Here is a 20,649-nt window from a genome sequence, read left to right on the forward strand (position 1 = left end):
GATCCAGTCCACATGAGGCGTGCGCACAGGTGTTATAGCCCTGCCTAGTGTGGTCTGCCCCCATCCCAGCCCATGCTCTCCATTGGGAGTAGCTGTCCAGCAAAGGAACCCTCCCTTATTCCCCTGCCGGCTCTGCCCCCTCCCTTCCTTGTTCTCCTGCTTGCTGGTTGGGCGCTTCAGTCCCTTCCGGTACAGGCAACCTCACCTTGGCATTCCGTATTGTGCACTAGTCTTTGTTGCACCCGAACCTGGCTCGACCCACACTGTTCTGGTGCTTGGATTTGCCAGTGGATGACGTGGACAGATTCAGCCTAGTCTGCCCCTGTCCCCTGTCAAATGTATGCCAGTGGGTAACTTTCCATGGCCTGTTCTGGGCTGTTTCCCAGGGACAGGGACTGTGTTCTGCCAGAGGAGTTGCCCAGGCTCCTCCATCAGAACCTCTCCAAGTGCCAGTTTTTGCTCATACCAGTGGGTCCATGAGCCAGCCCTACTCAGTTTACCTCCTGTCCTAGCAGGAACAGTGGCTTTTCCTGACTGGCCTTCAACCCAATCTGGTTCTTGCTGTTGGTATTGCAGCCACCATGCTCTGTCCATACCCACATACGGCTCACACATGGTTCAGTAAGGGCTGAGACCTAGCCTAGTCCATCCCACACTACCCTGGTCCTCCAAGAGCACCAGATAGTGTTGGGGTCTGGCCTGTCTTGGTGCTTCCAGTCCCAGTCCACACTTGTGCTAAGGGAGATTACAACTGTATCCAGATCAGAACACAGCCCCAATTCCAGGCCCATGCGCACCTTGGTGGGAAACTCAACCCAACTAGGGTGTCTCCTTACCTCCCCAACCGGGCCTATTCTCAGCCTTAGATCACGTGCATGCCAGTGGCTGCTCTGACTCAGCTTGGCTAGAGCCCCTCACTTGTCCTGGCCTCTGCCTTAGATGCTGTGGCTTAGTGTTCCTCGCTCACGCAGATCAATAGATGCAGGGGCCTACTTGGCATGACCTGTGATCCAACCTGATTTCTGTTGTTGTGAGTTAAGGTTTGTTTGGCCCTGCCCATTCTGCCTCTTTCCAGTGGTAGTCTGACCCACCCCACATCCTGTTTTAGGATGAACATTCACGTGCTGCTGCCTTGGCCTGCCCTGACTGTTGTGGGTTCCTTTACCTGTGAGTGATGGCAGGTGCCATGGTCATACCTAGCTTAGTCCATCGCAACCCCAGCTTGCAAGCTAACCAGGGGGACTTGTATTTCCACAGGGTTGGGCCCACACAATCCCACAGAGTCTACCCCCAGACCAAGTTCTCTCAAGTGCTGGATAGTGTCTTGACCCTGCCAAATGTGACGATCCCACCACTCCACCACCCAGCCGGTTAATGGTACCTAACCCTGCCAAAGAGGCCCCCAACCATAGCTTTGGTGTGGACTGGTGTGTGGCAATCAGTGATGCTCTATGCTAACAGCCCATCTCTGGATTCCTAATTGGGCTGGTGAATCTGTCTAACCCAAATTATCTTCTGGATACTTCCCTCTAAACCACCAGATCTCAGTCCCCATACATGCCTGAAACTTTCATGACCCTGTCACAGGGAATCACCCAAAATTCACTTCTCACCTACACTAAAACTGACCTTAGTCATGGGTGTCCCCAGGCAGCAACTACATATCTTAAAAACCCCAGAGTTCACCGCCGGGCGGCCAGCAGGCAATGCCTGGCGCCACTTGGAGCACTGGCTGCCCAAGCCGAGGATTCATTCACTGCCTTCTGGCAGTGTCTTTGGCGTGAGTCTCAGGATTGGGTCCCACCCGGCAGGGGCACCCCCCACAGCCACCACACTGCAGGGAGCTGCAGTTGCCTCCAACCCTAAGGACTGAGCCCCAAGAGAGCATCTTGAAGTATCATTTGTAGGGCTAGTTTGGAAGAGCTATATTCTTTTAACTTTTCTTTACTGTGGATGATTTTTCTTTCATTTTTGAAGACAAATAAAGCATTACTGAATATGTTATCCTGGGCCGACAATTTTTTTCTTTTAGAATCTGGAATATGGGGTCCAGAATGATAATGTAATGGTTAAAGTCCTCGTCTTGCATGTGCCGATATCCCATATGGGCGCCAGTTCTAATTGCAGTAGCCCTGCTTCCCATCCAGCTTCCTGCTTGTGGCCTGGGAAAGCAGCTGAGGACAGCCCAAAGCCTTGGGACCCTGCACCCGTGTGGGATACCCGGAAGTAGTTCCTGGCTTTGGATTGGCTCAGTTCTACCCATTGCGCTCACTTGGGGAGTGAATCATCGGATGGAAGATCTTCCTCTCTGTCTCTCCTCCTCTCTCTATATCTGACTTTCCAATAAAATAAATAAATCTTTAAAAATCCGAAATGTCACACCATTCTCTCTCTCTTTTTTTTTTTTAATATATTTTGACAATGTTTACATAGTTAATTAGGGTAAAAAGGTTCAAGGGCTACAGGAAAGTGGGTAAGACTATTATTTTTTCCATATTGCTTCCTTCATGTTTAAAGGGGGGTATTAAGGGAGAAGGCCCACCCAATTTCCCACCCTCCCCAGGTCCCAGATGTAGGGTATGCTCTGAGGTTCTTGCTCAAGTGGTTTTGATATTTCAGCAGTTATACATTGCTGCCAATCTTGCCACTCCAAGCACTATGAGGTCCTTGAAGAATCCACTGATTGACAGTCCATCATAGAGTCTCTGTTTGCCCCGTATTTTGCTGCCAAGATATAGCTGAGATGGTTGGTTGACTTGTTCTGTCTTCTTTCTTTTCTTGGTTAGGGTTCTGCGTCCAGCATTTTGATTGGGGAGATCTCCAAAGAAACTTTGTCTGAGGTGTTCTCAAACCAGATTCTTGTATGTGTTAGCAAGTACAGGGCCCGGCACAGTCCATCGTCCCAATCAGCTGGTGGGTACAATTGCTGGGTTGGTTTCTGTTTCCAGTCCTGTCTTCCACTGGAACCAATGGGTGTTGCAGTCCGGCCTGGTTCTGCCCAGCACATACTCGGCCCTCGCATAAACCAGTGGAGCTGCAGCCTAGTTGGAGCGATCCGCAATAACCCCCACCAGACCCACTCCCTACCCTAGTTTGCCAGTATGTGTAGCAGACTAGTCCAGTCTGTCCCACACCCCATTCCACCCCAGCCACTCTCCTAGTTTTATGCCCTCCCATGGAAGTGGTAACCCAAGAGGGAGGAGCCCATTGTTTCCCTCCCAGGCCTTTCCCACTCCCAGATTATGCACTCTCCAGATAGTTCTGTGGTTTGACTTGACAGAATTAGCCCTCAGTACCAGCTTCTTCCAGCTGATGCTGTGGCTAAGCCCAAACAACCCTCGCCCACTCTAATTTTGTTTGCACCAGTAGGAATAATCAGCCCAGCCTGGCTTTTCCCTGATCCAGTCCACATGAGGCGTGCGCACAGGTGTTATAGCCCTGCCTAGTGTGGTCTGCCCCATCCCAGCCCATGCTCTCCATTGGGAGTAGCTGTCCAGCAAAGGAACCCTTCCTTATTCCCCTGCCGGCTCTGCCCCCTCCCTTCCTTGTTCTCATGCTTGTTGGATGGGCACTGCAGCCACTTCCGGTACAGGCAACCTCACCTTGGCATTCCGTATTGTGCACTAGTCTTTGTTGCACCCGAACCTGGCTCGACACACACTGTTCTGGTGCTTGGATTTGCCAGTGGATGACGTGGACAGATTCAGCCTAGTCTGCCCCTGTCCCCTGCCAAGTGTATGCCAGTGGGTAACTTTCCATGGCCTGTTCTGGGCTGTTTCTCCTGTGCGACCTAGGGACTGTGTTCTGCCAGAGGAGTTGCCCAGGCTCCTCCACCAGAACCTCTCCAAGTGCCAGTTTTTGCTCATACCAGTGGGTCCATGAGCCAGCCCTACTCAGTTTACCTCCTGTCCTAGCAGGAACAGTGGCTTTTCCTGACTGGCCTTCAACCCAATCTGGTTCTTGCTGTTGGATATTTCAGCCCAGCCACAGCTCTTCCATACCCACATACGGCTCACACATGGTTCAGTAAGGGCTGAGACCTAGCCTAGTCCATCCCACACTACCCTGGTCCTCCAAGAGCACCAGATAGTGTTGGGGTCTGGCCTGTCTTGGTGCTTCCAGTCCCAGTCCACACTTGTGCTAAGTGAGATTACAACTGTATCCTGATCAGAACACAGCCCCAATTCCAGCCCATGCGCACCTTGGTGGGAAACTCAACCCAGCTAGGGTGTCTCCTTACCTCCACAACCGGGCCTATTCTCAGCCTTAGATCACGTGCAGGCCAGTGGCTGCTCTGACTCAGCTTGGCAGAGCCCCTCACTTGTCCTGGCCCCTGCCTTAGATGCTGTGGCTTAGTGTTCCTGGCTCACGCAGATCAATAGATGCAGGGGCCTACTTGGCATGACCTGTGATCCAACCTGATTTCTGTTGTTGTGAGTTAAGGTTTGTTTGGCCCTGCCCATTCTGCCTCTTTCCAGTGGTAGTCTGACCCACCCCACATCCTGTTTTAGGATGAACATTCACGTGCTGCTGCCTTGGCCTGCCCTGACTGTTGTGGGTTCCTTTACCTGTGAGTGATGGCAGGTGCCATGGTCATACCTAGCTTAGTCCATCGCAACCCCAGCTTGCGAGCTAACCAGGGGGACTTGTATTTCCACAGGGTTGGGCCCACACAATCCCACAGAGTCTACCCCCAGACCAAGTTCTCTCAAGTGCTGGATAGTGTCTTGACCCTGCCAAATGTGACGATCCCACCACTCCACCACCCAGCCGGTTAATGGTACCTAACCCTGCCAAAGAGGCCCCCAACCATAGCTTTGGTGTGGACTGGTGTGTGGCAATCAGTGATGCTCTATGCTAACAGCCCATCTCTGGATTCCTAATTGGGCTGGTGAATCTGTCTAACCCAAATTATCTTCTGGATACTTCCCTCTAAACCACCAGATCTCAGTCCCCATACATGCCTGAAACTTTCATGACCCTGTCACAGGGAATCACCCAAAATTCACTTCTCACCTACACTAAAACTGACCTTAGTCATGGGTCTCCCCAGGCAGCAACTACATATCTTAAAAACCCCAGAGTTCACCGCCGGGCGGCCAGCAGGCAATGCCTGGCACCACTTGGAGCACTGGCTGCCCAAGCCGAGGACTCATTCACTGCCTTCTGGCAGTGTCTTTGGCGTGAGTCTCAGGATTGGGTCCCACCCGGCAGGGGCACCCCCCACAGCCACCACACTGCAGGGAGCTGCAGTTGCCCCCAACCCTAAGGACTGAGCCCCAAGAGAGCATCTTGAAGTATCATTTGTAGGGCTAGTTTGGAAGAGCTATATTCTTTTAACTTTTCTTTACTGTGGATGATTTTTCTTTCATTTTTGAAGACAAATAAAGCATTACTGAATATGTTATCCTGGGCCGACAATTTTTTTCTTTTAGAATCTGGAATATGGGGTCCAGAATGATAATGTAATGGTTAAAGTCCTCGTCTTGCATGTGCCGATATCCCATATGGGCGCCAGTTCTAATTGCAGTAGCCCTGCTTCCCATCCAGCTTCCTGCTTGTGGCCTGGGAAAGCAGCTGAGGACAGCCCAAAGCCTTGGGACCCTGCACCCGTGTGGGATACCCGGAAGTAGTTCCTGGCTTTGGATTGGCTCAGTTCTACCCATTGCGCTCACTTGGGGAATCATCGGATGGAAGATCTTCCTCTCTGTCTCTCCTCCTCTCTCTATATCTGACTTTCCAATAAAATAAATAAATCTTTAAAAATCCGAAATGTCACACCATTCTCTCTCTTTTTTTTTTTTAATATATTTTGACAATGTTTACATAGTTAATTAGGGTAAAAAGGTTCAAGGGCTACAGGAAAGTGGGTAAGACTATTATTTTTTCCATATTGCTTCCTTCATGTTTAAAGGGGGGTATTAAGGGAGAAGGCCCACCCAATTTCCCACCCTCCCCAGGTCCCAGATGTAGGGTATGCTCTGAGGTTCTTGCTCAAGTGGTTTTGATATTTCAGCAGTTATATACATTGCTGCCAATCTTGCCACTCCAAGCACTATGAGGTCCTTGAAGAATCCACTGATTGACATAGTCCATCATAGAGTCTCTGTTTGCCCCGTATTTTGCTGCCAAGATATAGCTGAGATGGTTGGTTGACTTGTTCTGTCTTCTCTCTTTTCTTGGTTAGGGTTCTGCGTCCAGCATGTTGATTGGGGAGATCTCCAGAGAAACTTTGTCTGAGGTGTTCTCAAACCAGATTCTTGTATGTGTTAGCAAGTACAGGGCCCGGCACAGTCCATCGTCCCAATCAGCTGGTGGGTGCAATTGCTGGGTTGGTTTCTGTTCCCAGTCCTGTCTTCCCCTGGAACCAATGGGTGTTGCAGTCCGGCCTGGTTCTGCCCAGCACATACTCGGCCCTCGCATAAACCAGTGGAGCTGCAGCCTAGTTGGAGTGATCCGCAATAACCCCCACCAGACCCACTCCCTACCCTGGTTTGCCAGTATGTTTAGCAGACTAGTCCAGTCTGTCCCACACCCCATTCCACCCCAGCCGCTCTCCTAGTTTTATGCCCTCCCATGGAAGTGGTAACCCAAGAGGGAGGAGCCCATTGTTTCCCTCCGAGGCCTTTCCCACTCCCAGATTATGCACTCTCCAGATAGTTCTGTGGTTTGACTTGACAGAATTAGCCCTCAGTACCAGCTTCTTCCAGCTGATGCTGTGGCTAAGCCCAAACAACCCTCGCCCACTCTAATTTTGTTTGCACCAGTAGGAATAATCAGCCCAGCCTGGCTTTTCCCTGATCCAGTCCACATGAGGCGTGCGCACAGGTGTTATAGCCCTGCCTAGTGTGGTCTGCCCCCATCCCAGCTCATGCTCTCCAGTGGGAGTAGCTGTCCAGCAAAGGAACCCTCCCTTATTCCCCTGCCGGCTCTGCCCCCTCCCTTCCTTGTTCTCCTGCTTGCTGGTTGGGCGCTTCAGTCCCTTCTGGTACAGGCAACCTCACCTTGGCATTCCGTATTGTGCACTAGTCTTTGTTGCACCCGAACCTGGCTCGACCCACACTGTTCTGGTGCTTGGATTTGCCAGTGGATGACGTGGACAGATTCAGCCTAGTCTGCCCCTGTCCCCTGTCAAATGTATGCCAGTGGGTAACTTTCCATGGCCTGTTCTGGGCTGTTTCCCAGGGACAGGGACTGTGTTCTGCCAGAGGAGTTGCCCAGGCTCCTCCACCAGAACCTCTCCAAGTGCCAGTTTTTGCTCATACCAGTGGGTCCATGAGCCAGCCCTACTCAGTTTACCTCCTGTCCTAGCAGGAACAGTGGCTTTTCCTGACTGGCCTTCAACCCAATCTGGTTCTTGCTGTTGGATGGACCATGGCTTGTCCATACCCACATACGGCTCACACATGGCTCAGTAGGGGGTTGAGACCTTGCCTAGTCCATCGCATATCTACCCTGGTCCTCCAGGACACCAGAGGGTGTTAGGGTCTGGCCCAGCTCGGTGCTTCCAGTCCTAGTCCACACTTGTGCCAAGGGAGACTACAACCGTTTCCAGATCAGAACGCAGCCCCCATTCCAGGTCACACGCCCTTTGGTGGGAACCTCAACCCAACTAGGGTTGTCCCCTTAGCTCCCCAACCGGGCCTGTTCCCAGTCATAGATCACATGCATGTCAGTGGTTGCTCTGACTCAGCTTGGCTCAGCCCCTCACCTGTCCTGACCTCTGCCTTAGACACTGTGGCTTAGTGTTCCTGGCTCGCGCAGACCAGGTGCAAGAGCCTAGCTTGGCATGACCTGTGCTCCGTCCTGGTCTAGTTTTGCTTGTGGGCTAAGGTTTGCTCAGTCGTGCCTGATCTACCCTGTTCCATTAGCAATTGACACATTTGCCAGTTCTTGGAGCTACTTTTCCAGCTTGTCTGACCCCCAGGTCTGGACCACATGTTCACCAGCGGGAGCTATGACTTGCCAGGGGAGTTTCCCAAGTTCCTCCAGTTAATCCACTCCCAGACCCAGTTCTCATACATGCCATTGGATTTAGGCCAGTGCCCGGTGCAGTCTGGCCTTCCACTTGGCCTTGTATGAGCTGGTGAATGTTGCAGCCCCGCTTACCCTACACCCAATTCAGGATGCACATTTGGGTGCTGCTGCCCTGACCAGTCCAGATTATTGGGGGTTCCTTTACCTGTGATTGATGGCAGGCTCCTTGGTCACACCTAGCTTAGTCCATCACCACCCCAACTCTTGAGCTAACCAGTGGGGCTAGAATTTCTACAGGATGTGGCCCACATATCCCTCACAGCATCAATCCCCGGATATGGCCTTGCCTTATGTGACCCTTCTCCTGATCCATCATCATGTCAAGTAATGGGATATGATCCTGCTAGACAAGCCCCAAGCCTTTAGCATTGTCATGGACTGGTGTTCGGTGGTCAGCATTATTCAGTGATTACAAGCTCTTCAAAGGAAGAGTTACTGTCATTGGGAATCTTTACGAATGCTTCACGTCCTAGAAGCACATGGGTTCAACCTGGAGCTAAGTAAGCAGTGATTCAAAGAACCAAAACCCTAGAGCTCCTGGCCGGACAGCTAGCAGACTGAGCCTGGTGCCAAATGGTGCACTGGCCACCCAGGGACATCTCACAACGTGCATGTGGTGGCTGGTGTCACGGATCTGAGCATGAAGATGCCCTGGCCTGAGATCAGCCAGCAGGCTGCAGGAAGTTCAAACCCCTAGGCCCAAGATCGTGCCCCTCCCCAATTCCATCCACCGCTCAGTAGGGTGGTGGGTGGACCCCAAGCCTGCCAATTCATGGAGATTCTCCCCCCCCCCCCCAGGTCTGTGTACTCTCCCTGAAGGGAGCAGTCCCCGAACCCAGGCAGGCCTGGGGACAACTCACCACATGCACATGGTGGCTGGCATCAGGGATCTTCACGTGCATATTTAAGGATCTTTTCCTTATGTTCAATTGAAGAGAGCTTGATTATCATGTGTTGTGGTGAAGATCGCTTTTGATCAAGCCTGTTGGGCATTCTGTACCCCTTCTGGATGTTATTTCCCAATTTCTCCAGATTAGGGAAATTTTCACTTATTGTTTCATTAAATACATCTGTAAAACCAGTTTCCCTTTCTACACCTTCTGGGACTCCAATAACTCTTAGATTTGGCCTTTTAATTGTGTCTTTCAATTCTTGAATGCTTTTCTTGGCCTGATCCAACTCTGCTTCCAGCTTTTTGTTTTACTCCCCCTGGTGACAGGAAGTATCTTCCAATTCTGAGATTTTTTTTGTTCTGCTTGCTTCATTCTATTTTGGAGACTCTCCACTGTACTTTTAATTTGCTCTATTGTGTTCTTAATTTCTGATACCAGCTTTGATTTGCTTTATTGCTGCTTTTTTCTTGTGTAATATATTCCTTAATTTCTTTGAACTCTTATATGTGCTTCTCATTTTTGATCAGAAACTTTGATGAGTTTTCTGAATTCTGTGTCCCTCATTTTCTCGATGTCTTTCTCAGTGAACTCTGAGGTTGGTAAAGGGTTTTGCCCCTTTGAAGGGAAGTCTTCAGTCATATTCATTGTACCTTTGTCTCTTCTTTTGCTCTTGGTCATGGTACTTCTGGTTAGCAGAGTCTTCTCCTTGGGGCAGGTTTCTAAGCTGTGTCACCCACAGGTCTGCAGTTTGATTTTACTTATTGCAGTTGGTACACAGCTCTTTGCTTGCGGCCAGTTGTGTCACTCCCTCCAGCGAGTTGCAGGTCTGGGTTCTTATGTTAGACTTCCATCAAGAACTCTGTAGCCCCAACTCCTGGCTCACCAGTCTCCACCTCCTGGGATACCATGCTGAGGCTGCACTGTTGTCTTTCTCTCACTTTCTCTCACAACCTTTCTCTCACTTCTGGTTGGAGCAGGTCCCCAGATTAGGGAGACACCAGGTGTCCTATATAGCTAGGTTATTGGTGGCGCTGATCTTGTCGGAACCTGTTGGACGTTAGGTCTGGGTGCCACGTGGACCTATTTTACTCATACGCTGCCACTGTCGGTATTATTTTCCTGTGGGACTAGTACAATCCACGGAACTCAATGAGTTCTCTCCCAGCTTAGCACATGCACAATTCACAGTTGTCCCTGCAGTCTTAAACTTTTGTCACAGTGTACAAAATGGGGCCTGACATACCACTATTAGAGTTCTTGATCTGCTGGCCATCAGATCTGAAGGCTACCCAGACCTGTCTTGGGTGGAACCTGTAGTATGCTGCGTTGCTGCAGTTCACTAAGTCAAAAATGAGTTCACTCCCAGCTCAGCATATGCTCAGTCCTTTCCCTTGCCTTTGCGTGCTTATGCAAAATGGTGCCCAATTTGGCTCTCGGTGGCTTGACTGTGCTGGGAAATCCCCCCCTTTTCTCACTGCCCATCTGGGATCTGCTGCTCTGTCTCTGCTCCTGATCAAATCAAACAGACCAGTAGGACAGACAGTTCTTGTCTGGGCTCACCTCTCAAGCTCCCAGTGAAAGTCCCTTCCCACCTGATTGCTGGTAGTGTTCTGGCTGTTTGCTGAATGTCACTGCATTATTAGTCACTGCAACACCATACCATTGTTTTCGCTGCTTTCCTGTGTCTGTCAGTCTCCAGGTACCCCTCTGCTATTGTTCTGTCCTTTCCTATTTCCTGGAATGTGTCCTCTCTGCTTCATGCTGATTAAATGTTTCTCCATCCGTTTAAACATTTCCCTACCCTATCCTGCCATCTTGATTCTCTGCAATACTGATAATAGTTTCTGTTTGTTGTCTTACAGGTTGCAGATATCTTATTCCAAACTGCTCAAAATGCGGGGATCAACTTTGACACTGTGTGTGGAGTGCCTTACACAGCTTTGCCACTGGCTACCGTTATCTGTTCGACCAATCAAATTCCAATGCTTATTAGAAGGAAAGAAAGCAAGGATTATGGTAAAATATCAAAGCATAAGCCTTAAATCTGTAACCTAACACTGTTAACAGTTTTCTTCCTCAGGCAGTGGTAGTATACCAGGTTCCTCTGGAGTATGCTTCAGGTCATTTAGCATTGCTTCACAGCTTGTTAACTGTTGCTTCAGAAGGATCTCTTGTCCTTCAGAGTTTAGGGGTGACATGTTTTGTATTGATGAGGCAGTGAGAAGAGGGTACTTTATATTTTGCATTGTTATCTGCAAAACCCTTGACTTTCGTACCAGGTGTTTCCCTTCAGCAGAATGTTCTAAAAACACTTCCAGTATGTGTGTTTAAATTCCATGAAGAGTGGTGCATGAATACACTTAGTTTCATAAAGCAAGATAAAAACTTCAGAGTTTGATGGGATGCACACACTATTAGGTGTGCTTGATTTAAAATCTGAAAATTAATACTGAAATTGAATTCATATTTAACAATAAAGAATTACTGAACTTTTTGTTCTTTTATATTGGTTCAATAATAATTTTGTAAGAGTCCTTATCTTTCACAGATGCATTCTAAACATTTTGTTAAAATATTTATTTATGTGAATGGCTGGTGCCAGCCTCAACAAGCTGTTCCTCCAGCTTCAAATACTGGCATCCCATATGGGGACCAGCTTGTGTTCTGGCTATTCTACTTCTCATCCAGCTCCCTGCTTGTGACCTGGGAAGGCAGTGGAGGATTGCTCAAGTCTTAGGGACCCTGCACCGTGCAGGATACCCAGAAGAGGCTCTTGGCTTCAGAGCAGCTCAGCTCTGGTCCTTGTAGCTATTTGGGGATTGAGCCAGCAGATGTATGATCTTTCCTTGTCTGTCCTCCTCTGTAAATCTGCACTTTCCAATAAAAATTAACAACAACAAAGAAACCACACACACACACACACACACAATGAAACTATTTATTTGAAAGGTGGAATTACTGTGATCTTCAAAGGAGATCAGTTTACTCCTCGAAAGCCCACAACAGCTGGGAGCTGGTCCAGACCAAACTCCGTGGCCTGTAACTGGATCTCCTTTGTGAGTGGTTGGAGCCCAAGTACATCATCTGGAGCTTTCCCAACCGCTGGCAGGGAGTGCAGAGAAAGCGAAGAAGCTGATATTTGAGCTGATGCTGCAATATCTGATACCAGTGTCACAAGTGGCAGCTTAATGTTCTGCACTGCAATGCCAGCCCCTAAAAATCATGGAGGGGCAGAGGATATAAAATAAATGTGATTGAGTTGTTTGGTTTTGGTTTTTGTTTGAGGTTGTAATAAAAGAAAGATATTCTTAATACCAAAGTATTCTACCTCCCCCCCCCCCCCCCCCCCGCCTTTAAGATTTGCTTTTATTGGAAAGGCAGACGAGATTTACAGAGAGAAGGAGAGACAGAGAAAGGTCTTCCATCCCCTGGTTCACTCTCCAAGTGTCCAGGGCTGAGCCGATCTGAAGCCACAAGTTTCTTCCAGTTATTCAATGCAGGTGCAGGGTCCCAAGGCTTTGGGCCATTCTCTACTGCTTCCCCAGGCCACAAGCAGGAAGGTGGATGGGGAGTGGAGTGGCGGTGCCATATGGGATACTGGCACTTCTGAAGCGAGAGCCATGACGGTAGGCCCATGTTCCATTTTTTTTGAACTCAAGGATCTCAAGGATCTCTGTCAGTAGGATACTATTATTTCTATTGTATGTCCTGAGAAGTGTTTCTAGAATGTGATTATTTATAAGTGCTCAGGATTCTGTGGTCTAGTCTAAGCTGATTCACTTGGGTTTCCTAGCGCATCAGGGGAGGAAAGGGATATGCAAGTGCCAAGGCAGTGCTTGTGGTACAGCTCAGGCGGCAGAATGCCCACCAACTTTGTGTTTCAAAACAAGACGCAGGTAGTGGGAAGCATGTATCTCCACCCCGATGAGGCTGTGTATAGCTGTGGTCTGTGTTCTGTGGTAATCTTGGTATAGCCTGCAGTACAGTTTATATTTAGACATACTGTATTAAGTAATTCATAAGACTGGTTAGGTTGTTGAATATTTTCCCTCCTGAATTCATAGCTTCAGATGGCCAGTGTGACTGATGGTGAGTGATGCATGTTTGATAGAAAAAAGAATGATCTCATTGATGATGGATTATTCTGCTTTTTAATGTTCCTGATCTTTCAAGAAATTCCATGTTTGAAAATGTGGCCATGAAGCACTAAGTGATGGTTGTTTCCCAGCTTGACTATAAATATTCTGTGTGTAAATGACAGAATATAGACAGCAAAGAAAGCAGTCATCATTGGCACACTGAAGATTCATCAGAAGTCAGAAATAAGATGAAGAAGTAGCTCCAAATGGCTTGCCAGACAAGACTTAAAGCATCCAGCCTTCAATGAGTATGTGCCAGGCTACACAGCACCGTACCTTTGGAAGCGTAAACACGTATTTTTAAGTTGTAATCAATAGAATGCTTTCTTTCCTAGGTACTAAGCGCCTTGTGGAAGGAACAATTAACCCGGGAGACACATGTTTAATCATTGAAGATGTTGTCACAAGTGGCTCCAGTGTTTTGGAAACCGTGGAGGTGCTTCAGAGGGAGGGCTTGAAGGTCACGGACGCCGTTGTGCTGCTGGACCGAGAGCAGGGCGGCAAGGACAAGCTGCAGTCACATGGCATCCGCCTGCACTCGGTGTGCACGCTGTCCAAGATGCTGGAGATTCTGGAGCAGCAGAAAAAAATCGATGCCCCGACGGTAGGGCGAGTGAAGAGGTTTATTCAGGAGAATGTGTTCACAGCAGCCAATCCTAATGGCTCTCTCCCTTCCGTGAAGGCAGCATCCAAAGAGCTCAGCTTTGCTGCGCGTGCTGAGCTGCCCGGGGTCCACCCAGTGGCATCAAAGCTTTTCAGGCTTATGGAGAAGAAGGCGACCAATCTGTGCCTGTCCGCTGATGTGTCCGAGGCCCGAGAGCTGTTGGAGCTGGCTGACACGTTAGGACCCAGCATCTGCATGCTCAAGACCCACGTGGACATTCTCAATGATTTCACGCTGGATGTGGTGAAGCAGTTGACCGCGCTGGCAGAACGCCACGAGTTTCTAGTATTTGAGGACCGGAAATTCGCAGATATAGGCAACACAGTGAAAAAGCAGTATGAAGGTAAGTGTATGTTGAGGAATCAGCAAGAATCAAGGCCAGCTTAAAACTGGCTGAAGAAGAAAAGGAAGTGTCTTGCCTCATAAGTCCAGCCCTAAAGCGGGTTGTCCAGCATGTTTGGATCCAGGAGCTCGAGCGATTCTGGACTTCTTTCTCTCCATCTGTCAACTCTGCTTTCTCCCCTGTTGACGTCTTCCTCAGGTAGGCCCACTCTCTCTGCCCACCCCAAACCACCTGTCATGGCCAGGGTAGAGATGACTTTGGTAGCTGACCAGGGCAGTAAGCCTACTGCAGATGTGAGATGGTTAACTGTCCATGTAAACCTCTTTTACTGCAAATGCAGTAGGAACAATTTTAATATAGAAAAAGTGAGCTGCAGGCCCAAAGTGGTAGCCTGGTGGCTAAAGTCCTCGACTTACATACACCAATATTCCAAATGGGCGCTGGTTTGTATCCACTTCCCATCCAGCTACCTACCTGTGGCCTGGGAAAGCAAGTCGAGGATGGCCCAAAGCCTTGGGACCCTGTACCCACATGGGAGACCTGGAGAAAGCTCCTGGCTCCTGGCTTCAGCTGGCTCAGCTCTGGCCATTGTGGTCACTTGGGGAGTGAAACAGTGGATGGGAGATCCTTCTCTCTGTCTCTCCTTCAGTCTGTAAATCTGACTTTCCAGTTAAGTAATAAATCTTTAAAAATAAGAAAAGCGAGGTGTTGAAACCAGAAGGCAGGATACATGAATTCTGGGCAGACTAAGATGACAATGGCCCTAACAGAACTTGAGTTTTGAGAACAAGTTACAGGGTCCGGCGGGATGGCCTACTGGGTAAGGTCCTCACCTTGAATGCGCTGGGATCCCATATGGCCGCCGGTTCTAATCCCGGGAGCTCCACTTCCCATCCAGCTCCCTGCTTGTGGCCTGGGAAAGCAGTTGATAATGGCACAAAGCCTTGGGACCCTGCACCCATGTGGGAGACCCAGAAGAAGTTCCTGGATCCTGGCTTCGGATTGGCATAGCATCGGCCGTTGCGCTCACTTGGGGAGTGAGTCATTGGATGGAAGATCTTCCTCTGTGTCTCTGTATATCTGACTTTGTAATAAAAAATAAATCTTTAAAAAAAAAAAGAAAGCAAGTTACCGATACAGCATATGAGAGAATGGTAAAAAATGTGACCATTTGTCTTCAGGCAAGAAGGATTTGTTGACACACTTTTTTTTCCTCCCAACTAGAACTTGAAAAATACTGATAAGTACTATCCTATGTAAATTTGCTTTTTTTTTTTTAAATCTAACTGATGTTATCTATACATACATAATGGTTTTTTACTTGGTCTTATAATATACTTGGTCATATTTTTAACTCATCCTAAGAATCTTTGAGGTGTCTTGATTTTTCTTAATGTATGCATATTGCCAAGCTTTTTCCCTTGGAATGATCTTTCATGTGCTTAGCTTATAGGCTGGCTTATTGACCAATAGTTACTAAAACCTTTCTGTGTTTGAGTTGGCATAGTTTTGGCAGAAATCGTGGTTTTTCTGCTACCCTGTAAGATGAACAGAATTGCCTGCTGAAATCTGAGAAGTCGAGGATCGCTAAGAGAACATATGGGCATGTGGAGAGAGGGAAGCTGCTGCGGAAAGGAAACCGTGGCCTCTGAAGGAGGAGGTTTGCCAACACAGACTTCCGAAACACCCATCTTCCATGAGGCCATTTTAATTGCAAGAGCTTTATTTTCCTTGCTCTCTGCCTGTAAGAGAAAGCAGTCCGGAATTAGTGAGCCTGGGGACCCACCAGGTGGAGGAGTTGCAAGCATCTCCCCCTCTGTTCTCCGCCTGGACAAATAGCTGATTCTTTCTGGCTAGAATTATTTAGATCCCCCCCCCCTTTTTTTTAAGATATTTTTACTTTTATTGGAAAGGCATATTTACGGAGAAGACAGAAATATCGTCTGTCTGCTGGCTCACACCCCAAGTGGCTGCAAAGACCTTGAGTTGAGTCATTCTGAAATCTAACCCAAAAGCTTATTCCAGGTCTCGCACGTGGGTACTGGATCCTAAAGTTCTGGGCCGTCCTCCACTGCTTTCCCAGGCCACAAGCAGGGAGCTGGATGGGAAGTGGAACAGCTGGGACAGGAACCAGTGCCCTTGGGGGATCCCAGCACTGGTAGGAGGATAAGAATTGAGCTATCACACTGGTCCCTAGTCTTAGAAGCATACTGCCCTTTCAGAAATGCTACTGGGAGATTGTTTTGTATTGTTGTTGAGGGTAAATGATTAGAGATTTTGGTGTGAAATTGGAAAATACCTTTTCTTCTCCCTGTTAGGTGGTGTTTTTAAAATAGCTTCCTGGGCAGACCTTGTCAATGCCCATGTGGTGCCTGGTGCAGGAGTTGTGAAGGGCCTGCAGGAAGTGGGACTGCCTCTGCATCGGGGGTGCCTGCTCATCGCCGAGATGAGCTCCGCCGGTAACCTGGCCACCGGCAGCTACACTAAAGCAGCAGTAAGTGACCTGAGGATTGGGGCGAGGAAAGGCAGTGCTGTTCTACCTACATGTTCTGGGACCACAAGACAGTGCCTGCCTCAGGATCCTGGGCAGCCCTGCTGGGGAGTCAGCTCTTGGGAGGGTGACAGTGGTTAAATACCAGTTGTTTAGGGTGCCTTAATAGCTACTGGCATTTTGTTTAAAAAGATTATTTTGAAAGAATTGGAGGGGGAGAGTGAGAGAACTTCTATCTGCTTCTTTACTCCCCAGATTACTGTGGAGGCCAGGGCTGCAGTGGGGGGAGCCTGGGTCTCACACATGGATGGCAGGGGTCCATGAACGTGGGCTATCTTCTGCTGTTTTCCCAGTCACATTAGCATGGTACTGGATTGGAAGCGGAGCATCTGGGACTCCAACTGGTGGCCCTGTGGGATCCCATTGTCCCAGTAGTTTTAACTCGCTACACCACAGTGCTAGCCCTGGTAGTTAATAGCATTTTATATTTTAAATATGAAACTTAAAGGAAAGAGAGGAGGAGAGAGAAATCGATCAGTCTTGTGTCTGCTTGCTCACTCCCTGAATGGCTGCAGTGGCCAGATGTAGGCCAGCCCATCAGGGACTGCCACAGGGGTAGACTTTTACAGACTACTTCTAAAACTGTCATTGGAAGTTCATTTCCAAATTTCTTCATAGACCGTAACATAGTTGGCCCAAGAGTCAAGCTTTAACCGCACCCCTGAAGTGATGATGAATACCTGACCTCCAGGGTTGTGGTTCTTGGTATGGGTATGGACAAGGTGCATGCTTGTTGGCGCTAGTCCTTGGTGAGAACAGCAGAATAGTGAGAATGTGGTGGAAGAGCTCATCAGAAAGTCAGGCTGACCTGCTAAAGAATCCACTTTGATGGAAGGTAATGTCTGAATGAGGGAGACCAGTGGACAGTAGATGCTGTGAAGGGGGACATGGTGAAGCGGGGAGCTCTTTAGCTCTTGGAAATGTGGCTGTGTGTGATGGCTGTGCAGCATAGATGGGCAGCTTTCCTCTTGCTCATTGCATTGTAATGAACCCTTCGGGATAGCTTGTTGGCTTAGGGATTTCGTTTTTCCTTAAGGTTTATTTTTCCAAAAGGCACTTTCAGAGAAAGGGAAAGGCAGAGTGAGAAAGAGCAGAGCTGCCATCCAAACAGCTGCTGGTGGCTGCAGTCGGACCAGTGCAAAGTCAAGAGCCTGGACCACCTGTGAGGTGTCCCAGGCACACCAGCAGGGAGCTGGATTGGAAGGCTAGAACCACAGCTGGTGGCTTAACTTGGAGCACCACAGCACTGGCCTCTATGTTAGTGAAACATTTCATTTATGCGAGGTGACCTGTTTTAGATCTTAGCTTGTGCAAAATTTACATGTATGAAATGGAAAAAGTTACCAGTAATATAGCAGTTTCTAAACTAATTACTAGAGGGTGTTTTTTTTCCTTTTACAGATGTTCTGATTAAATGCCTTCTCACGATATGTTCTGCTACATCCCATTTAGGTTAAAATGGCCGAGGAACATTCTGAATTTGTGATTGGTTTTATCTCTGGATCCCGTGTTAGTGCAAAGCCAGAGTTCCTTCATTTAACTCCAGGAGTTCAATTAGAAGCAGGTGGTAAGTTCATGCATTCATTGTTGCTGATGCTATAAGCTTGCTAAAGAGAAGCCTTCTTGGGTTTGCAAAGTAGCTTGCAATCTAACTTTAGAATTAAAATGTAAAAAAGCACTTTTGTTGAAAATTATCTGTTCTGAATGAACCTGCTACCAGAGCAAAATGACTGCAGCGTGGAGTTCAGGAACTCGGCTTTTCCAGCGTGCCCAAGCCTGGGAAGAGGTGGTGTGGCTGAAAAGCAGTGGTGCTGAGAGTCTTCTCAGCCAGGAGGAGTCTGGGTTATAGGAATATGTAAATGTTCTCTAGACTCATTTAAGCTTTTTTCTCTTGGGTGGATGCTGTGGTTCCCCTTGGTGGCTCCTGGAATGTACTTGGTAATATTTCTCTGTCCCCCAGAATGTGATGACTCGAATGTTAGGTCCTCTGTAAAACTTACACCCCTCAGAAAAACCTGTTATCTCTGGCTTCTCTCTGCTGTGACAGAAGTCAAAAGATGCTTTTTTATTGGAAAGGCACATCATATTTACAAAGGGGAAGATTGTCCGTCCACTGGTTCCCTCCCCAAGTGGTCACCATGGCTGGGCTGATCAAAATCTAGGAGCTTCTTCCAGGTCGGCGCAGGGCTCCTCGACTGCCTTCCTAGGCCACAGGCAAGGAGCTGGATGAGAAGGTAGAGGATTAGCCAATGATCCATTGCACCAGACCCAGCTGATCTACTTTTAAAGACTTTTTAATTATTTCTATTTCAAAATCAGATACAGAGAGGAAGCTGATTCACTCCCCAAGTGACTGTGCCAAGCCAGGAGCTTCTTCTGGGTCTCCCACAGGTGCAGGGCAGCAAGGACACAAGCTGGCACCCATGTTTAAGGTGAGGACTTCAGCTGGGCCCTGCGTGGTGGCCTAGCAGTTAATCTGCTTTAAAGACAACACTTCCCCCTCAAATGGCTGCTTTGTCAGGAGCCTGTGACTGAACAGCTGGGACTCAACCCAATGCTCACATCTTAACCCACTGTGCCACAATCCCAGCTCTTTAGCGTATATGCAACATAAGAACTCTCCAAATTAAGAAATTAATAGATGTCCCTTTGGAAGCAAAGAATGTTGTAGTTCTTGTGCTTCCTCAGATTGTACATACTATATGGGCAACTCGGCATTTTGGGCTCCTGGCCCTGCCATCTGGTAACCTTGTCCCTGTGTGTGGAGTACTCTGTAAACAGGCACATGAGCAGTGTGGTGGCCCAGAGCAGGCAGTACCTGTTTGCCCCTCAGTATTATGACTAAGTAGGATAATTAGGGGCTATCCTTTTAGAAAACTTCTAGAACAGCAGGACTTAATTTTCCTTTTTGTACTTAGTGGGAAATGCAGTTCATTTTTGGTATAATTGGAGGCTTCTGTCCATTCTTCCACTTGGTTGAGAGGTCTTCAGTGCCTATTTCAAACTATTTTTCCATCAAAACTCATCTTTGAGGAGGCAGAACAATAATGTTCACGCAGGGCCTGGCCTAGTGGCTCAAGTCCTCTCCTTGCATGCCTGGGGTGCTGGTTCTAATCCTGGCAGCCCCACTTCCCATCCAGCTCCCTGCTTGTGGCCTGGGAAAGCAGTCGAGGATGGCCCAAAGCTTTGGGACCCAGCACCCATGTGGGAGACCTGGAAGAAGCCCCTGGCTTTGGATCGGCGCCACACTGGCCATGGCGCTCACTTGGGGAGTGAATCATTGGACGGGAGATCTACTTTTATGGCAGGTTTCAGTGATTGCATGTGTCACTTCCCTCCTAACCTTGGCATCCCTCTTGGGGTCAGGGAGTTAAGTACCTGGCCTGTTGTGATATGTAGAACCTGCTGCATACCAAGCCTTTGAACCTTCTTAGGCCCTTGACCACCTGAAAGGCAGGACAGCTGTGTGGGCTACAGTTCAGCCCAAAGGCAGCTAACACTCCAAAGGCCTTTAACCCCAGGTAAAACCTTTAGGCCTGGGCCCAGGCGGCGTGGCCTAGCGGCTAAAGTCCTTGCCTTGAACGCGCTGGGATCCCATATGGCCGCCGGTTCTAATCCCGGGAGCTCCACTTCCCATCCAGCTCCCTGCTTGTGGCCTGGGAAAGCAGTCGAGGATGGCCCAAAGCTTTGGGACCCTGCACCCGTGTGGGAGACCCTGCACCCGTGTGGGAGAACTGGAAGAAGTTCCTGGATCCTGGCTTTGGATCGGCATAGCAGCGGCATCGGCCGTTGCGCTCACTTGGGGAGTGAGTCATCGGACGGAAGATCTTCCTCTCTGTCTCTCCTCCTCTTAGTATATCTGGGGGAAAAAAAAACCCTTTAGTTCTGTCCCAGAACCAGGCAGATGACCTGTGGCATTGTGAGATAGATATGACCCAAGTGCCAGCTGGGGCAGCCAGGTCTTACGCCCTGAGGAGTAAGACTTAAGCCGAGCTTGGGGCTGCTGTACTCCTGCTGTGGTG

At 48.8% G+C, this 20,649-nt stretch overlaps 1 protein-coding gene across 1 annotated transcript in view; it reads left to right on the forward strand.

Annotated features, from left to right (window-relative positions):
• The window catches only part of UMPS (uridine monophosphate synthetase), a 32,270-nt gene that overhangs the window by 8,926 nt on the left and 2,695 nt on the right, over positions 1–20,649 (forward strand). Inside the window, exons 2-5 of the mRNA XM_041002888.1 lie at positions 10,793–10,946; positions 13,405–14,076; positions 16,395–16,570; positions 18,080–18,194. Of these exons, the coding sequence (XP_040858822.1) occupies positions 10,793–10,946; positions 13,405–14,076; positions 16,395–16,570; positions 18,080–18,194 (1,117 nt within the window). The remainder of the gene's footprint in view (positions 1–10,792; positions 10,947–13,404; positions 14,077–16,394; positions 16,571–18,079; positions 18,195–20,649) is intronic.

This window comes from Ochotona curzoniae, unplaced genomic scaffold (assembly GCF_017591425.1).
Source record: "Ochotona curzoniae isolate NIBS_2020 unplaced genomic scaffold, NIBS_Ocur_1.0 scaffold_2587, whole genome shotgun sequence".
Classification (NCBI taxonomy): Eukaryota; Metazoa; Chordata; class Mammalia; order Lagomorpha; family Ochotonidae; genus Ochotona; species Ochotona curzoniae.